The sequence below is a fragment of the Pipra filicauda genome, unplaced genomic scaffold (assembly GCF_003945595.2).
Source record: "Pipra filicauda isolate LSUMZ 115617 unplaced genomic scaffold, ASM394559v2 scaffold326_size819446_pilon, whole genome shotgun sequence".
Taxonomy (NCBI): Eukaryota; Metazoa; Chordata; class Aves; order Passeriformes; family Pipridae; genus Pipra; species Pipra filicauda.
In genome coordinates this window covers 760,247-780,813 of record NW_024104450.1, presented here as the reverse complement: position 1 = coordinate 780,813, position 20,567 = coordinate 760,247, and the positions used below count along the sequence as shown (strand labels likewise).

Sequence of the window (20,567 nt, the reverse complement as noted above, 5' to 3'; positions counted from 1 at the left end):
CCACTTCAACTGCCAGACATGGAAACTGCAACTATCAAGTTTCATCACTGGACCCCATGGGTGGTGACTATATACATCTTTCCACTCTCATCTTTTCTTTCTCTTACTCTCCTTAACCTTATCCTGTCTTTCCTTTCTCTCCCTTATGCATTTTCCCCAAAGGTTTTCTTTATGCCATATCACTACAGATGAGAGATATATATGATAACACCCAAAATGCTAACATACCTGTTTATCTTTGAAACAAAATTTTTCTAAAATAAACATATATATGTTTTCAAACACCGATTATTCAGTGTCGTTTCACCCTAATCCACCCAAAGGGATTTATTAATAAGAACCTGGGTTACCCCCCCCCTTTTCTGGGGCGGGTCTTAACACATTTCATTAGGGCTTCACAAAATGAAATGATGGTGGTGTTTGCTGTCAAAATTTCTTCAAGTTTTTTATCAGAAACTGACTGAATAAAGCATTTTAAAAATGACATCAACTGGTGGGAAGGAGTGGGTGGAGGGAAAGAAACTATTGCTTCTTTACTCTTGAGTATGTCTCTGACTTTGTTTATGCTTTTGAAGGCAGTATATTTTCAGCACTTTAAGGTTGTAAAAGTCTTTTAAAGTATGTTTCCCCTTTTTATAAATCTTAGGGCTCTGTAGTGGTAAAACTGCTCCCCGCCCCACCCCTTGGCCACACTGTGGCCTCAGAAACACTCGTTAGGCCTCAGCCCTGATGAACGCCACCTGGGTGAGCAACTCTTGAGCTTATCAGAAACACTGTCTGTTCCCAGGGACTTGTGCTGGAAAGTTATTTTTCTTGCCTGAATAACAATCCAAGCAGAACAACACTTTTCTGACTGAACTTTCAAAGGAAGTTTCCCACTCAAATTGCAGCTGGCATGAAAAACTGTCATGACTATAGCCAACTCTTGTGACTCTATAAGCAACAATCGTAAGTAAGATCCTTTGAGCCCTCCTTGACTGCAGTGGGCTGTGACCAGTGATGTCCCTGTGAGTGGGACACCTCTCAGAACCAGGGAACTCTCACATTTGTTATACTCATAGGACTGCTGGCGAACTTTGCTGATGGATCATGGGCTGATATCCCCACTCCTGAAGGCTCAACTCTTTGCCCACTGAGAAGATGCAAAGGCATCCGACGAGACTACTTCACTGAACTCAATGGGAATTTTTCATGGATATATTTCTTGCACATACTCTTTAGATCTGTGTGTGTGTGAGTGTCAATATGCTGCAGAAAATGTACTATGAAAGTTGCTTTCCTAGATTCTTAAGTATGTTAGATTTGTAAGTTAGGCCTATAGGTGAGCTACTGTGGTACTTATACTAAATGATATAAGAATCTTTTGTTAAATTGTTTAAATTAGGCTATCAATTGAATGTTGCTAAGGTTTAAGTGCTCTTAAACCTTTAAGCCTAAACCACTGGCCAAGTCCAGGCCCAAGTTTGGCAAAGGGGTCCTCTCTGAACCTTGTTACTCAAGGGGAAGGTCTCCCTTATTCCCTTTTATCCCTATCCTTTTCCTTCCTTGCCCTTTTCCCATCTCTAATCTCCAACTAGATAACTCTTGGTTGATTTGAGTGTTAGATTGAATGACTGTAGATTTTTAGTACAATTTTTCTCCATATGCTTTAACCATCTATTAAGTAGTAGAGCAAACCTTGCCAATTAACTTTGTCGCACTTTCACTTCAATATTAAACCTTCTTTTGCCAATACCCTTTCTGGTGATTCTTTGAGCAACCTAAACCACTCATTCTCAATATCTTGTAAATAATTTTGAAGGTGGATGATAGATATGGGAAGAAAATGGAGCTGTGGTGGGTTAGCATCTCCACTTCCTCCTGGGGAAAGAAAAGGGAAAGTCAGTGTGTTTTCCTTTATACAGAGAACATTTCCCCCCATAATTTCTGCTTTTTTATTCTGAATGTTACACACAACACACTTAAGTTGTCAGAATGCTACACTGTGTAAAAGAGGTGTTGTTTTAGGAAATTTCATCACCACATAAGAGGACACTATTTCCTCAAATGTCACGGGCCTTGTTGCTTCCTGCCGTGTCTTTCTAGGACTAAAAACTGCTGAAATAAACACTGGACAACATGGCTGTTTTCCAGCTCTTTGGCTTTAACTCGTTCCTGTGGATGATTTTTTATTTTCTCTCTTACTCTAAAGACTGACAGTTCACTGCAACCAAAGCAGTGAAAAAGCTCCCTCACTGTGAATGAGAAGCTTCACCCTGTTTACACAAAGACAGTGGTAACTGGAGTCTTTGGAGACCTCTTGCTTTCACAGAATTTTCCTCCTCTGAAACAAGCTTTGCAGTTGTGTTTTAGGAGTACACAAAACCAACAGCAACAAAAAACCAACCAAAAAAAAACACCTCAGGAAATTAATATTGTTTGTTCAAGGACAGCATATACAATGCTTAGAACTTTTCCTCACAGCATTTTCAATATCCTTCACTGCTTAACTGGCTCATCGCTGTCAAATCTGGAGTGGACTTGTCTCTGATGATCAGGCTATCTGCAGTAGAGTACAGAGCATGCTTTTTCATCTGCATGCCTTGCCTCAGAGGGTAAAAAATGGTTCATTTCTGATGTCTGATCTGTGGGCACTCTCTGGAGACTCTCCTGAATACATATCAGGATACAAAACTGAGCACACAGGAACAAACTTCCCGCTTTGTAAAAATAAGCTGTGGAAAGTGACAGATGCATCATAAGGTGTGTAGTGCATAGAAAGTGTAAATGGCAAACCCAATTACATGTAGGTTTCCTAACTGGGGTTTTTGCTCTTTCTATTGTGCTGATTATGAATAGGTACAGAAAGAAAGCAACACCTCCTGGACTGAGGCTCATGGAGGTAATTTTTGTTGAACATAGTAGTGGTTACTGCAGCACTGTAGACATGAATGACCTGAGGAAATGGAAGTGCATTGAATCAATCACATGACTAAATACCTCATGATTTTGATTCTATTTCTTCTTCTTACAGCTGGATTCCTTTTTTCCTCTGTAGGTGGTATAGATTGGCCTTTAAATAGGTGTAGACAGAGAGATTCCTGAGACCTTTAGCTGATCTGCCATGACATAGGTCATAACCTTGTTCTGTAACAGCTCTATTGCCCTTACACTAAGCTGCAGTCTCCTCTTCAGAGACATCTGATCTTAGAGTATTTTCCTCTGCTTTGAAACTGTTTTCAAATCTTTTCTGGTTTGACACAGACACTTTCTCTTCTGATCCTTGCAGTGAGGGTCAGAATCTCAGTCTCAGATGTCAGCCTCTCTGTAGACACGGACTGCTCCTGGAACACTGTACCGAGAAACGCATTAACTGTTGGTGTCCGTTAAACAGACAGGATACCTGCTGGCAGAGAATCACCAAGTGTTATTCAATTACTTCATAGACTATTAAGGGAAATCTTTGGGACTGGCTTATCAACATATGTCACAGTACTGGAGCCCTCCTGCAATTATTTTCTTTTTGTGGATTCTTATTTGACCCAGCTAGATAGATGTGATGTTATTAGAGACACTCCTGCTTTTGAATTTATGTCTGTCAATAAAGTACTGTGGAGTCGCCTGACATAATAATGATGTCAAAGAAAGAATGTCAGCTTTCTGTATATTTTAAGGACTCTGGTTTTATATACAAGTTAAAATAGTGAGATATGAAAGATAATCTGCAGACATAGAACAGACCTATTATAACATTTTTCTTTGGGAAAACATCTATGAGATTTTTAATTCTATGAAACCTTCAAAAATATATTTTCTACAAAGTTCTTTCTTCTTTCATGTCACTATTTTTAAAAATCAGCTTACTGGAATGACAAATAAATTGCTTATACTTTCTAGTGTTTTCTATGCTTTATAGAGACTATAGAGCTCTAGAGCTAAAAAAAAAACCCAACTATTTTCATTTTTCTATTGCTCATTCTACATTGTCCCTGTGCCTGCAACCTAAAATCATAAATATTGTATGAAACCTGATAGTTTTACTGAAGTAATGTGTTGTGCTCCTTCTATTTCACATCACATGGGAAAACGACTGGCAAATGGTCTTGATAACATGATATTTCAAGGTCTTTATGGGCCTAGAATGGGAATGACGCTCCAGATAGTCACAACCTCATATTGTCTTTAAAGCTTGTGGGCATCTCACTGGAATGATGTCATCCCCACACTCCTGGATCTCTCATTCAGCTTATAACTTACTGTACTCTGAGCTGACCTTTTCAACTTTCTCTTTTGCCTGGGGGACAGAGAGAGCAAAAATTAATACGTGCCTCCCCAGCTTTGGTCAATTCATGACCCTTGGACTGTTGGGTTTCTGTGAAACTTAGAAATACTGAATTTTTGACTCTTGCTGAAGTTGAGGAAAAAAACAGTGTTCACTGATTTTGATGCAGTGAGAATGGGGGAAGAAAGTATGAAAAATCGATATGAAAAATTAATTTCATTTAACACCTGAGTTGTCTGACAATATCATTACACTTTCTGGTTTTATTTCTCCCTTAGTCTATTGAATGCTGAATTGTCAGTTTATAGCTGGAGGGGTGGTGTATTTATTCCCACACTGCATCATATAATTCATAGTGAAATCCATTTCTGAAATAAAAAATTACTTGAAGTGTGATATGAATAAGATTGGATTTAACAATTAAAATCTTTCCAAAGAATGAGTTTTAACTTCTATTGCAGTCTTGTGACTGAGAGTGAAAACACTAATAATTTAATATCTTGCCAATTCTATGAATTTTAATAGTGTATTATCATGTCAGTCAGTCATTTTAGATCTGAGTCTAACCAGTAGTTGGACACCATTATTATAATGATTTCCTATAACTGGTAAACTGAAAATTGGAGTACTTAACAGTTGGATAGAATGCACAAGGCTTGGGAATAAGTGTTTCTTAAAGAGTTGCTCTCTTTTCAATCTTTAGATTATAGCCCAGGATCCTGATGGTATGTCTTGACCCGAGCATGAATCACCAGTCCATCACTGTGTCATTTTCTTCCACTCATCACTGAAAAAGATTAATTAATTGAGCAGACAATAATGTTTAAAAATCTTTGGATATTATGCTAGAAAATTGTGTCTAGCCATCCAAAATGCCCAGAAGAGTTAATTTTGTAAATTCTATGTAAAGTAGGTATACGGAAGATGATATCGTTCATATAATGCCATGGTACACACATTAATGTGATTTTTTTTAATCTTACAGGAAGAAAAGTCTTGCTGTTTCTGATTTTGGTTTTCTATGTTTTTCTTAATCAAGCAAGAGATCTCTTTAAAAAAACAGACAAACCCTTAAGTATCCAAGTGTACTGGCTCCAGTTGTGATGGAAACTAATCATTATATACTCATTTTCCTTCCATAGAGGCAATTGAACCAAACTGAACATAGTGATGTTTTCTACTGCTTTCTTTTCCTTTTGGTCAGATCTTGTGAAACTTATTGACAGCCTGTCTTTCTCAAAGTCATATCCAGCTGTTTTTTCAATATATTCAATATTCAATATATTCAAAGACAGAGACTCCACAATTTCCCCAGAGCAACCTCTACCAGTGCTTGTTGACCCTCACAGTGTAAAGTGTTTCCTGATATTCAGAGGGAAACTGATGTGTTTCAGTTTGTGCCTGTTGCATCTGGTCCTGTCACGACATCTCTGAGAAGAGCCTGTTCCCGTCCTCTTTCCCCTTCCCTTCAGGTGTTTATATACATTAATAAGATCCCCTCTTATCTCTTCAGCCCTCTCTCCTCAAGGATAAACAGTTTCAGCTCTCTCAGCCTCTTCTCCTAAGAGAGATGCTCCAGTCCCTTCATCATCCTTGTGGCCCTTTGCTGGGCTCTCTCCAGTACGTTCACGTCTTTCCTGTGCTGGGGAGCCCATCTCTGGACACAGCACTCCACGTATGGCCTCACCAGAGCCAAGCAGATGCAAATATAGTAGAGAGGTTTGACCAATCCTTCTTTCTAACAGCTGGCCTGTGCTTTGCCCTATTTTCCAGCACATATAGAATCATCCCTGAGTTACAGTTAGCAGGTATTCACAAGGTCCCTTTTGCCCAAGTGAAACTGTTGGAGAGGCTTTACCTTGCAACACTGACCGCACAGAAAAACAGTACATTTCTTTCAATGACATCTCTGTCTCCTTCATGTCATCTTCCCTCCTGGAGTCCTTGGTTGTACCGATCTTGTCAAGGCCTCTGGAACAGGTGCTACAAAAATGTCATGTTGTGCTAATGACCTTTAAAGAAGGCCAATAGAGCCCTTTGCTGCCTGGACATTAAGCTAAGGTTAAAAATTACTTTTTAGCACTTTGATATATTTATAGACAATCTTCAGCTTTCTGGAAACTCATCATCATCATGGCTAGGCTTGGTGAACGAAGATTTAGGAAGGCTCTATCCATGTTTGTTACAGGCACGCTGGTGGCTTATGAGGCCAATACGAGATAGACATATCCGATTGCAAAAGGCACAGCAGAAAGACTCCTTAGGTGGTGTATTCAGCAGGATACGATTCTTTCTGCGTTGTCTTTTCTCCTCGAGAGTGATCCTGCATAAGTTCTCAAAGGAAACGGCAACGTTAAAGATGGTGTGTCTCCAGGCCTCCTGATGGCCAGAGTAGACCAGTTATGGTGATCAATATGGCCAAGGTTGAGATGTTGTTTCAGGGAGTCCTTGTATCTTTTCTTCGGGGCTCCTCTCTTGCGGCATCCGGAGGCAAGTTCACCGTAAAGCAAGATCTTAGGGAGGCGGTGGTCCTTCATCCTGGAGACGTGCCCTGCCCAACGCAGCTGAATTCTCAGCAACGTCGCCTCAATGCTAGTGACTGCTGCTTGTTCTAAAACAGATGTATTGGTCACATAATCTGACCAGTGAAAACTAAATCATAGAGGAAAGAACCTCTGGAGATCATGTCATCCAGCATTCCTGCTCGTAACAACAGCAACTCAGAAGTTTGATTAGGTTGCTCAGGCTCATGTCCAGAGGGATTTTGGTTATCTCTAAGGGTGGAGACTTGCAAGACTCTCTGAACTCTTGTCCATCATAGAAAAGAATGTTTTTCTTTGGCTAATCAGAATGTTTCCTACAACAGGTTGCAATTTTTTTCTTCACATCTCTTTGCTGAGCATTTCTAAGAATCTGATTCCATCTAAGAGTCTTGACTCCATCTTCTCCATTATCATCATCCATCACTCAGGAGGACCTGAATATACCAATTTATCTTTTTTTGAGTGTTTTGGGTTCCACCACCACCACGTCCCCCACCTACACAAAAGCCCCCTTAACTAACCCAGCCTGTTACATGCTACACAGCCATGTAACTATCTTTGTAGACCTTGGCTGGATTAATCCCAACTGGTCAAAGCCTGGGTGATTCCAAAACTGGATACAGAACTGCATATGTGGTCTCACGACTGTTGAGTAGAGGGGAACTGTGTTTTTTTCTACTGTCTTTTACTATTTTATGCATAATTTCCACAGCTATGTGTATGTGCATTTATACACACATACCTTTGCACACATAAATATTTTATCAGTCTTTTGACTCAAAGGATTATTTTCTAGTAATGATACTTATCAAGAGGACATGTACATTAGGATTTAGGTTATGTCATTGTTGACATCACAAACTTATTGAAACTGTGAAAAAAAAGAACAAGATGATATTAAAAAGGATGAACATATGGACTGCTGAAGGGATTATAGGCGGTCTGTAATGGAGTCACAGTGTAGGATTTACAGCCAAGAAAAAGCATTTACAAAACTCTACACCTCATATGAAAAGGTAATATGCTCCTTAACAAGCTGGAGGAGCATGTTTACAAAAATGAGTTGGGAAAGGAAAAGGGAAAGCTCAGGCAGTCAATAACCTTTAATGTAAGTGACTGCTCCTCTCCAAATGGCTACATGATTTTACTGAAAAATTCAAAAGGATCTTTTTTTTTTTTTTTGCCTATTCATTCTTTTTTTGCAGAGTTTAGCTGTCCCATTTCTTTATTGATAGAAAATGAAATCCATTTTGAAGTATTAAATCTATACTGTTGTGGCATTTATTAAGTTGTCTAGAAGAAGGAAAGTAGATTGTATTGCTATACCAAGATTTTAGTGATTTTCTATCTCCTGTTCTCCTATCACTGTTACTGTAACTAATTACTGAGAACATGCTGCTTTTACTGGGCTCTCTCAAGGCAAACTAATTACATGGCTCTAATCAAGTGATTTGTTACGCAGACTTTAAACTTTTCCTATTTCATAAAACATGGCTTTATACTGTCTTGAGAAAGAGAAACTGGGTATTCTAACATAAGTAGCAAGAAACTGAAATGGAAAGATAGGCTCTTTATGATGGTGTTTTGACTATTATTCCACATAGGCATCTTTCCTACTGACATTTCAAGGGAAATTTTAGCTGAACTCTAAATCTATGGAAGCAGGTGGATACCACCACTGCTTTATATTTAGGGAGAAGAAGTCTAAAGCGGTGGTCTGAAAAATAAAAGCTAGACACGATTCCAGCATGGGGAAAACTGGAATGCTTTATTGAACATGAGAACACTATTTTAAAAGCATCTGGGGCTGGACATGCTAATGAAGGGGACAACCTGTGTTAATTGGGGAGTTACACAAGTTTTTACTGCAGTTTCCAAATAGTTAATTTTTCTTCTAGTAGGATTACATGGGTGATAGAGGGATTACAGGGGTTTAGACATGGTTTTAACAATCATCTCAAAAAGTCCTTTCTTAATTCTTCTTGGAGCCAGGTTTATATCTCTGGGTGACACATTAACAGGTCTTAGAACAAGGGTCCAAACTTCTTGAAACATGAGACGTTTGTCAGCCTTGTTTTCTTTTGCTGAAAGCTCGGTTTGGGCTCCCACAGTCTAAATTAATGTTTTTGTCAGTCTTCTCAATGTTTTTGTTGGGGGAAAAAAATTACTTGTCTTTCGCACTTCTAGTATTTATCTGGTTTTAGAAAAATTGTATTAGGCAAGTGCTAAATTTCATCGTATAGTATGCTAGTGAATGCTTCCAGGTAATGTGGTGGAAAGCATGATGCTATGCCACTGTGAACCTTTGCAATCCCTCTCTTCTCAGTGGATAATATTTGAGCCTTTCTGCCTTTTTGATTTAATAACCCAAACATGGTGTTGAGAAGTTTTCATAAATGGCACTTGGATACCTAACCTTAAGCACTTAACTTCAAATGGGGCCAATCCAGTGTTCTGCAGAACCATTCTTACAGTTACCTTTTTGTTCTGACCTAGCTCAGCAGATGCACTGATTTGATTAGAAATGATAAATTAAGTAAACATTATATTTTCTATAAGAAATTAATGCTATGATCCTCTCCACAAAATGAATCAATTTTATTGCAACTGAATATGATCCAAAGGCAGCGTTTTGCACCTTCCCTGATATGTATGTTTAGTAACAGACAGCAAAGATAAGTATTTTTGCTCTCTTTAGCAGTGAATTCCTGCACCATGTTGTGAGTGTGGATGACACAGAATAAGAGGGGACAGGGACACAGAATAAGAGCTCAGCTCAGTGGGGTGCAAACAGTGCCACAAGGTCCGTGGGGGCTGAGATTGGATCATGATGGAAGCATGTCTGGTACTGACTTGTTCCTGTGTGAGCACCCATCCAGGAGACACAGCTTAGAGTCAGGAGTGTTGTCTGAGAGTCATAGGCTTTTTGTGCTTCTGACAGTTTTCGTGGCAATTCTGAGCAGTTTTATGTCACTTTTCTAAGCCAGTTTCTGACTATTTTTTCTGAGACAAGGCCTTCAAAGAGGTTTTGTTTCAGACATTGGAACAAAATAAGTACTTCTTATAGAGGGAAAGATGAATTTCTCTGAAATGAACTGCTCTCCTGGGAAATCTGGAATAGGGTCATTGATAAACTACTCATCTTTTCACACATGTCCTCTGGTGGAAGAAAGGTTGGTGGCATTTTGCAACCGTCTCTGTAGTGTGCCATGCTACTTCTGTTGAGTTCTTTTACTATCTGTGTCTTGCAAAAAGTTAGGATAACTGGTCCTGCTTTTCTTTCCACACTTCCTAAACCAGTAAAACTTGGCACTGCAAATGTTTTTGTTCCCTGGTAGCTTTCCATTTCTCAAGGGCACACCCATGACTTGAAGTCACAATGTGTGGTCCAGTATGGCATTGGTGACCGTCAGCTTGCTGCTTTAATTCTAGCGATTTTTATCTCTTCTCTTGGAATAAGGATGTTAATGGATCATGCAGGGAGTCCAGCCAACTAGCTGAACCAAAGTAAGATGCTCTTACCTTGTATGTTTGTATTATTTTAAAAATGTAGAAAGGAAAACCTACAAAACCCACACTATATAAAAAAGCCGCAGATACCTGATGTCAAAACAAAGTGGTTTTGCATGTACAATGACTATTCTGCCTTAAGTATGTACAGAAATGGCAGTGCAAATGGTGACTGTACTTACTACTACTAGTAAACTACTTTAACAAGTGTGTTTGTGTGTTTTGAGGCTGATTTGTGGGGGGTTTTTGTTTGGTTTTTTTTTTTTGTTTTGGTTTGGTTTGATTTTTTTTAATGTGTTTTCTGGGGTTTTTTTTGTTTGTTTTAATTTCCTATTATGAGGAAATGAAACTAAAGAATTGGCCTCAATGTATCTCCTGGGACTGCAGGGGCACCCCTATCTGAGTGTACCTTTATCCTTACTAATTCTATTTTAGACCAACCTTGACTTACCTCTCAATTACAAACTATGAAGCAAAGATTTGGGGATCTAGATGTTAGTAATGTTAGTAATTCTAGTGACTGCATCGACGTGTACTTTCCAAATTTGCAGAATTATTCAAGAGAACTTAGAATGAAACAGTTTTTGTGTCTCCTATCTCCCCACAAAATCCCTGAGGTTTCTGGTAGTTTGGTGTCCCTGCTCTGTGGTAAAGACAAGAGAATGCCTACTCAACATCAGATTGCCATGGCATTTTCCAGTAGGCAAAAATGTGCAGTTCTTCTGCACATAGATTCTGGAGAACAAACAAAATTATAAAAAATATAGAAGGTTTCAGAGGTGTTAGGAGGAAAAATAAATTTATTAGAGTACAAACTATGTCTTATCCTTGATTGTGTCTGCGTTTTGCCAGACCATCCAACTCGAGAGAGATTCACTTTGGGAGGTAGTTTTCAAAACTATTCATTAGAAGAGAGGTATGATATAGCGTGAAGGGTACTTTACATGGTAAAGAAGGATGCACGCTCTTCTGAGGTGGTAATCAAAGAGGTTTATTTCAAATTCGGCGCTTCCCTTTATACCCCGATATCATGTGACTTTCTAACCAATAGGGTTATCCATTTAGACGCATGCTCCTTTGGGCTTCTCTGCCCCGGCACGTCCCCCGGGCCTTGGACACGCCTCCTACAGTATGATTTACAAGCTGAATGTTTCAATGAGAATCTTAAAAGCTCTGTATATTCTTCCCTCAGGAAGACTTGGTACTACTGGTGAAATGGCAGCAGGAGATGAAATTGAAATGCTTTGTGCTATCTCAGAAACTAAAGAACTGCTGTGCCTGAAATTCTTACAGTGACAAGAATTTCCAAAGCCTTTACACAGACTTCCTGAAAGGATATATCTTAAAAAATCACAATATGTTAAAGCAATAATCAATACAGTCATCTCTGAGTACCTGGGCAATAGCGTGGATCAGTAAATCATAACAAAAACAGAGATGTGAATTCTGCTGTTTTGAGAAAAGACAAACTCCTCATTCCAAGAGGAGCATTCTTCCAACAAAGGGGGCCTGACTGCAGCTTCTTGGGAGTGGTCTGGATTTTGGCTCTAAGAAGTAGAAGCAGTTATGAACTTCTCACCCCCTGTGTGACCTGTCTTCAGCTTCAAAACAAGTTTCACCCTTTGTAAGGGTAAAAACCAGGTGAAATATCTGTGGAGACAAATCAAGGTAACTAAAACAAGGTGACTAATTTTTTCCAATTATTATTATTATTATTTGTTATTATTTATTTAGAAATCCAGTGTAGTCAGTAGAGAGAAACAGAAAAATTTCAGGCACTCCAGGAACTCAGCTTAGTGCCTCTGAATTGTCACTAGCTGTAGAAGGAATCTCAGAAAATGACCTTAACTAGGAGTTTGGACTTGGTCATAAATTATACTGTGCTTGAAGAGAGATTACTATAATTAGTATCTTACTGCTTACTGTGGTATAGTTAAGCAGAACAGAACAAATTCACCAAGAAAAAATTGGCTTGGTAAAGTAAAATGCATCTACAAATGGCAGGATTTTTGTGTGTATGGGACCTCAGCTTGAAAAATAAGAGCTGTATCAACCAGGGCTGCTCATAAAGCATTACATTCCTTTTAAATTGCTGGTCTATCTCTCTATCCCAGGAGAAACACAAAAAGTCATGCATAATTTCTAAATCGACATAGAATCAACGGACTTTGAAACTATAAGCAATTTAATAATTCCACTAGTTAGATAACAGAAATCTGGGAGAAGGGAATTTGAGTAGCACATACCTTCACTGTTACAACTTAATGTAAAAAAAAAAAAAAAAAAAAAAAAAAGGCAAGTTTTATGGAAAATTACTTGGAAAAAAATTTATTTCTAGGTCCTTTAAAATCAGGGCACTTGACTACATGAGATTCTTAAGGGAGTTGACTTTATATGCTCTTGGTGCTTGTGTGTCAGAAAAAAATAAATAAAATACCTGGGCTTGTTTAGCAATAAATTGAAACTTGCTTGGTTTGGCAAGAAGTAGTGTGGCGGGAGTAGCTAAATATTCTTGTGGGAGAATGAAGAAAATGAGCAACAGAATCCTTCATCCCTTAAGTATTAATATCTATTTGAGGGGAGATTTTTACGTAGAGAAATAAGCATCCTAAAAATACTCCTGCCCTCATTGGTACAGAGGATGCCACTGACCTCAACGGAACTGTATCATGCTTAATAATGTTATCTTTTATTCTCCTAGCTTATTTATTTATGCAGTTCAGACAAACCTATCAAAAATTAAATTTTTTTAAATTAAAAAATTAAATCTATATACTAAGTTCAATTTTTTTTAATATTGCTGAATCATTTTGATCAGTTTAATAAAAATCCTTGATTAGGAATTAAAATGTTAAAATAATAAATCTGTCTTGGGAAAGGGAGTTAAATTTCTGCTAATAAGCACCTGATGAAGGTTTTCTGAGTTTTTCAAAGTTAATTGTGTCTTAAAACCCTATATGCTCCACTACAAGGAGAATATGAGGTTAAACTTACCAGTTTGACTGAAATTTTATAAAAACAACATCAGTGGTGCACTGTGGATATGGCTATTCATTTAAAATAACTGAATTTGGGAGAAATATCAAGCCAATAACTGTATTATAAAGGCAGCGCTCTGCAGAAAAGAAGAAAAACCAGATGATCTTTAAGGACCCTTCCAACCTAACCCATTTCATAATTCTAAGATTCTTAAAGATCCATTTCAGGCCAAACCTTTATATGGTTCAGCATTTCTATTTTAAGGCCTAAATACAGTCCGTCTAATACTTAGCACTATTCACGTCCCCAAAACAGCCACAAGAGTAATGTGAAGTAAAGCACAAGAACTGAATGCCCCTATAAGACACATCTTGTCAGTCAGAACTTCTCTCCATGTTACTACTGAAGTCCTTCTTATGCTGTACCCAGAATATGGTGCACAGACATTCAGCACAAGCATTAGATTTTGGTTCTAAAGAGATTTAACCCAAAGCCTTCTATCTGGAAATGCGCTGAGAATCAGCAAGAGCAAATAAAAAGGTTAGTGCTGAAAACAAAGGAAATAAAAAAGCTTAAAGGCTTGCTTAGGCTCTTGTTTAAGAAACACTGGAACAATGTTTCAGTCTCTTTTATAACTCAAATGCAGAGACTGTACACTTCTAGCCCTTTGATCAACACAGCAGAATTGATTCTGAATAGTAAGTAGTGGATGAGAAATAACTCTTTTTTTTAAAAAAATGCAATATTTGAAAATGAAGTTGTCCATTATCCATCCTGCTGGTAGATTTTTCTTTATCAAACCAAAATAGTTGCTTGTCTTCTTTTATTTTAAAATATTTTTAAAAAAATAAGATTTTTTTTTTCTTGCTCTTTCTGAAAAGGTAATTTTCTTATCTCTTATTACAAGGCAATGTGGCTTCTAAAATTTGCCCACTTATATACTGAACAACAAAACAGATCCCTCTGCTGTTAAACTCTTGGGTCTCGGTTAATTTCAGTCTTCTGTCCCCCTGCCAGATATATGATTCTCATTCAGCACTGTTGTATTAGTTGCTTTTTGCAATAAGTAATTTTTATTCTACTCTCTTAGGATAGTGTATCTGCTTGATGTATAATTTCAGTAAATTCCCTCAAACTGGGCAACATCAACCTTTGTATAAATAGGAAATGAAGAGTATTGTCTTAAAAAGTGCTTTTCCGGGATTTAATAGTGGCTGAAGCCAAAGCTTTTACTGTTTCCTTCAATAATATTGTCAATAACATAAATCTGTGCTGAAACAATTTCAGTTGTTTAAGACACAGAGATAAAATTATGACTCAGGATCAAGTTTCCACTAGTACTTGCTTGTCTGCCAGAACATGTACTCTCTGCACGCTGCCCTGTTTGTCATCAGACAGTGGAGAGAAACCAGAGCAGAAGTGTGGGTGGCTGGGCAGAGAGGGGGACTAGAGGCAGGCTGAGGGCATCGTCCTGTGATAAGCCCAGCTGCCCCTGCTGCCTACTCTGCCTTAGGCATCTGCTGCACTGTGAGTGTGCGGCTGCAGTAGGAATTCCTGTGGGAAGAAGCATGTCTGAAATGGCCCTGGGGCTGCAGGGGCCTATGGCTGTGTACCTCAGCATGTGAGCATACCCACGATGGAGCTAGAGAAGTGAAAAGGCAATAGAAGGGAAAGAAAGCAGCACCCAGAGACTGGGTGAGAGAAATAACAATTTATTTCCTTTTCCTTGAACAAAGGGTTGCAGGAGCCCTGCTAGTGCTGCCAGAAGGGTGGTCTCTTGCAGGGCTGGGGAGAGTCCTGGGGCTGGGTGCCCTTCTATCTGGGGGTCGTCCAGGCCCATCAGGACACTGGTGCCTGCCCAGGACAAGATTGGACTGGCCACAGCTGCTGCCCTGGGCAGAGGAACCTGCCACTGTCATTGCCTGCCCCAGCTCCTCCTGAGGCTGGTCCTGCTCTGCAGGGACAGGCACAGGAGGGGGGTGCCTGGGACCCCTGTGTAGAGTGGCCTTTGATGTATCAGCTTCTGTCTCCACATTGGGGCCTGCAGGGCCACTGGCAGAAGACCCCTCCCAGGAGCTGTTGGAGCTGGAGCTGGCTCTGGCCACAGGGCTGTTGTTCTCATCTCTGACTGCACCAGATTGCAGCAGCCTCTGGGCCTCCTCGCTGCACTGGCCCACAATTATGTTGATGGCACCATGGACCAGCAGTGCTGTGTGTTGCTCGAGGAGAGGCTCCAGCCCCTCAATCAAGGCCTGTGCATTCGGCCCCTTGACACAGAGGTCGTGCAGGATGGTGCTCTCTGCGGCCTCAACCAGCCACCACCAGCCCCGGTATATTCCCTCCAGCCTCTGGCGCAGCCAGGGCCGCACAGGGTCCAGGAGCTGCTGTCGTCCACGGAAAAGTCCTGCCCAGACCTCAGGAAGAAGACCACCTCCAAACTCCAGCCCTGAGGCCCTCTTCTCAGGTGGGGATAGTGTACCCTGTGGAGAAGATGGATGGGATGCCACTGGGAAATGGGGGCTGTTCTCATCCAGGACATCAGGAACTATCCCTGCCAGGCTGCTGCTATCTGGCAACTCCTCAGGGGCTGTGATGGCTGTCTCCAGATAGTCGTCTTCACTGTCAGAAAACCTGATAGTCTCTATTGTTCTTCTGCAGAGTGGGCATGATGGATTTCTCTGAGCCCACCGCAGGATACAGCCCAGGCAGAACCGGTGGTGACAGGGCAGAGCAGAAGCCACGTCCTTCTGAGTGTCCTGGCAGATGGAGCAGTTCCTCTCTATCTCCATGGCCATTTTTGTGCTCTGCAGCACACTGGTGAGAGCTGAGGATCAGGAGCTGCTTTCCCTCACTGGTGTCACGCATTGAAGGAAGGAGAGGCCATGGTGACTGGTGTCCTGGGAAGGGGAGGAAGAAATGCCCGGGGCCCTTGAGAACAACACCTTCTCAGGTCCCTGCTCCCCTTCACCCACACCATGGCCACCCTTGTTGTCCCACACAGCCAACCTTCACTTCTGCCAGCACCCGCAGTGTCTGGCTGCCTGAACCAGGCAGGGCCAGGGAAACAGGCGTGATTGCTCTGGGTCTGGCACTGAGATCTGCCAATGACAGGCACCAGCCACCACCAAAGAAACCTAGCTCAATCCTCTTGGCCTCACAGTCTTGCTCAGATGGAGTTCAGGTTTGAGCCAGACTAGTAAGGTTCTGCCCAAGTCCAAATATAAGCAGTGGAGGACAAGGTGTCCTTGTACATCCCTCCATGATGTCACAATCTGACACTCAGTGATGTCACACTCAGCCAGCAGGTGATGTCACAATATGATATTTGCCCTGACTAGCACACAGTATCAGGAGAAAAAAAGGAAATAACGTTTCTTGTTTTCAACGCCTTTATTTCTGTGTTGCTCTTTCTCAGCCACAGATGGCAATGTGTCTTATCCCGTGTCATGGTCTCCTGTGAGGGGCAGAGTGGTGGGAATAGTCAGCATGGACTGCCTGTAGCTGGATGACACCTTCTCCTCTCACTGCCTTTCCTTGGGCTATGCCAGGATTTGGAGGACTTGGCTAGTTAGTGCCCAGCTCTGGGTGTGAGTCTCCCACTCCTGTGGGTCATGTCTCTGCCTCAGGGAGAAGCAGAAAGGGGCATTTTGCTCCAGTCTCATCCAGTGCCACTGGCACTCACTCACAGTGCCATGTCCCTCTCCGCTTGCCAAGTCTCCATGCTTCTGGAAGACAGTGCACTGGTGCTCCTCAAAAGCACGGGCGATGGAGTCTGGCCCCGCATTTGCAGGAAGGAGCTGGAGCTGTTGTCCCTCCAGAGTAGGGTAGAAGGGCTGGTGGCACCCTGCTCACAATTCTGGAGAGTCCAGGATCCATCACTGTTATGACGTATCACAGTTTGAATTGTCTATATAAGCTTTTGTTGTTCTTAATGAAGTTGATTCTGTTGCATGCCTTACATGTGACGGGGTCCGTGCCCACAAATGCTATAAGCCCTGGAACAGGCTCTTTCAACAGGCATTGGTAAACCAGAAGCACTAGGCTTTGGGATGTCTGCAGTAGCATCCTCCTGGTAGAAATCAAAGGAAAAAGGAAGAGCTCTTCAAAACACGTCGTGTGTACCAGTCACCTCTGGAAGGATAGGGACAAAAAGGAAAAAGGACTGAAAAGGAAAGAGAAGCATTCAGCAAAAGAGGTGAGCTACTAGGATAGCAGGGAGGTTTTCCCAGAAAGGGAGGTTTTCCCAAAAAATAAAAGAAAATGCTGAAGCCATTTGCCAATTTTTAAAAACACAGAAAAATGATATAACGGAAACTAAACTGCTGGCATTCTTAATATATATTGCCATAGTTATACCAGGATTCCTGCTGATCAGGACTCTTAATGTGACTGCTTGGCAAAAAGTTGGGAAGATAATGAGAGAAAGCAACTTCGGGAGATATGGAAGCCTTCAGGAATTTAACTACATGGACAGAACTTATGGACGCTTTAAAGTCTGCACAAAAGAATTCAAACTCCTCTACGGAAACCGACTCTAACCCTCCTGCCTCTCCCCCCCGCCCCCCCCCCCCCCAGGCCCCTTAGACACTGGGCGAAGACATGGAGGTGGAGGGGGACCACTGGGAACATGGGAGGAAAAAACATGGGAAGGAGAAGGTATATTGTTGGGGCCGGCACTGTCTTCCCGCAGTCAGGAGTGGGAGGGAGATGTTATAAGCGGTAGTTCTGTGCTGAGTTTTTGCGAGCGCACAGGCTCCAAGAAGCGAGTGCATGATTTAAACCCGGAATTGTTACGGGGGAGGGGCGGTTATTGTATTCCTGCTGCAAGATGGAGGAATGCATGCAAGATGGCTTTTGCCGTGGGGCTGCTGTGGAGTGCAGCCGTGTGGCGACCGCGTGGTTGCATGGATGTGGTCATTTTGCCCGTGCTGGGGGCAGGAAGCGGAGGTTTCTCCTCTGCCCCAGCAGCCATTTTCTCCCGGCCGCCTGGCAGGGGAGGGCTCATCTCTTCTGGTCCCGCGGTACCGCCTGCACCGCACTGAAGAACAGCAGGCGTGGTGGGGTGAGAGGCAGCCGGGGGGCGTGTGGTGAGAACGGAGCCCCCAGCACCGCGGACTCACCCCTACTGGGTGTGCCTGCCCCGTGCCATGCTGGGTTGGAAGTCCTGGTGGCGTGGCAGGCCCCCCCGCTCAACCCTGGCGCGGCGCAGCTGCCTCGGGACCGCCACGGCGGTGGCGGCTCCAGCTGCGCGGGAGCCGGGGGAGCTAAGGGCACCCCGGGGTGGGCACCCCGGGGTGCGAACCCAGGGCCTCCGGGTGCGACTCTGCGCGGCCCCCGTGTGACCGAGGGGTTGCCCCGGCTCCAGCCTGGCTCTGTGGGCTGGCCTGGCCCCACCCTCATGCCCCCGCAGCGCGTTCGCACCCCCGCGCTCACAACGGGACACGGAGACACAACCTGATACAGCCCTGTCCCGAGGCCATCAACAACGGCAACAGCAACAATTACAACGCCTGACCCCCCGCCATCAAGATCGAAGAACTGATACAGCATTTCAAGCAGCCTCACTCACAGCCTGCAGAACCAGCCAACCAGCCGCTACTCTTAAAGAAACAGCATCTGCCAGCAGCCTGCTGCAAAGAGTGAACTGTAACCTACAGGACATCAAAACCAAGGCATACACCCTTCCTACCAGCATAACTGGTGCTGAACCACCTGTGCAGAACTCAGCTGTGAAAGATCCCACAGCCCTGCAGAACCTCAGCACCATCGTCCACCAACTGCAGACCAATAGGGAGCTGGCCAGGCTGGCCAGCAGCCTGACAGGGCTGGCAAAAATCTCCAACCAGGCAGCAAGCCTGAAAGCATCCACAAGCACCAGTGTAACCCTGCAGGACAGCCCAACACTTGCAAAGGCAACATCTTTGTTCAATACAACCTCCTTCAATGGACCTTTCTGTAACACATTTTTATCACCACGATCTCATAAGTTACTATAATAGTATGACAGAACCTCAGCATCCCTTTTACAAGCCCCATATCTTGACAAGCTGTTGTCAAGAGACCACACAACGCATTAAGAAAAATATGACAAACAAACAAAAAATAAACAAACAAACAAACAAAAGCGGGAGGGAGAGGATATGGCTATCTTCTATGTGTGTAAACCTACATTAACTCTTCTTCAAAATAGGAACAATCACCAGAAACAACAACTGATGAAGCGGAACCAGAAGAAACACACAGTCAATAACTACTGCCAATCCATACTTATGATTAAAAAGCAGAACAAAATAAATATGCAGAACATGTGAGAATGAAGTGTGTGAATGGAAAAGTGTGTGTGTGTGCGCGCGTGTGAAAATTCAACTGCACTCAACATCAACACTATCTCAATTAAAGACACAATTATACAACAATATCACCTTGACCACATCAATTATCCTCAAATAGCAGTAAGTACAATATCCATACCCTAACACATTTCTATGAGAAATAAATAATCTGGTTTTACTATAAGCAAATTGAATTTAGTGGAAAAACAGAGGGTGGTGGGAATTTTTTTTCTCTTCTTTCATTTAATTCCAAGAGTTTTAAGCACCCCATGGAGACTGTAAGGTGAAAGACCATGTCTGGGCCCAACACCAGGAAAACGTTGTGATCGGGACAGGGAAAAAATATATAAAAATGGAAAATATACCCTGGCCACATGGCTGGCCTTTATGTGCGGACAGACTCCCCCCTGTACATGTACAGGGGGGTACGTCATCAATTAATCAGGAGGGAGGGTGACACCCCCTCCCGAATTCGAAAAATTACCTTTTAAGGTAAAATACCTGTTACCTGTTGAATATTTAACATCTTAAGTGACCAAGAGGGTACAAAAATGTGGGAGGCGTGTCCAAGGCACAGGGTACATGCCGGGGCAGAGGAGCCCAGGAGAGCATGTGCCGACGTAGGTAACCTCATTGGTCAAAGAAGTCACATGGTGTTAAAGGATAAAACAGCACCGATTTTAAAATAAACTCTCTTTGTTCACCATCACACGAGGAGGTGTTTTTCCTTATTATATAAGGCATACGCCAACCCTACACAAAAAGAGTGTGTTTTTCAAACCGCGTGTGCTTTTCCGGGCCATGTGACTTGGGATTGCACCCAGCGCTGCGATAAAGGATTTCTTGCTGCAGTTTTCCTTGTCCTGCAAGTATTTTTTACCATTTCAGAAATTGAAAGCAAGGATTTTTCTTACATTTCCCCTTAAAATAAGCTGATGTTTC

The 20,567-nt window shown here is 42.1% G+C and overlaps 1 protein-coding gene across 6 annotated transcripts; it reads right to left on the bottom strand.

Annotated features, from left to right (window-relative positions):
* Positions 1-14,989: 14,989 nt before the first annotated feature.
* LOC113989390 (E3 ubiquitin-protein ligase Topors-like) lies at positions 14,990-18,869 on the bottom strand. 6 transcript variants are annotated; one of them, XM_039383813.1, is made up of 2 exons: positions 18,748-18,869; positions 14,990-17,424 (listed from the first exon to the last, which is right to left on the bottom strand). In XM_039383813.1, the coding sequence occupies exon 2, from the start codon at positions 16,086-16,088 to the stop codon at positions 15,006-15,008; it is 1,083 nt and encodes a 360-aa protein (XP_039239747.1). In that variant the 5' UTR covers positions 16,089-17,424; positions 18,748-18,869; the 3' UTR covers positions 14,990-15,005. The 6 variants fall into 6 exon arrangements, with proteins under 6 accessions (XP_039239747.1, XP_039239749.1, XP_039239746.1 ...); XM_039383815.1 differs by having other exon boundaries at positions 14,990-17,362; XM_039383812.1 differs by lacking the exon at positions 18,748-18,869 and adding an exon at positions 18,414-18,584.
* Between the last annotated feature and the right edge of the window lie 1,698 nt (positions 18,870-20,567).

What these genes read in the sequence shown, in the direction of transcription:
- LOC113989390 (XM_039383813.1), bottom strand. Translation starts at nt 16,088, where the DNA reads ATGGCCATGGAGATAGAGAGGAACTGCTCCATCTGCCAGGACACTCAG.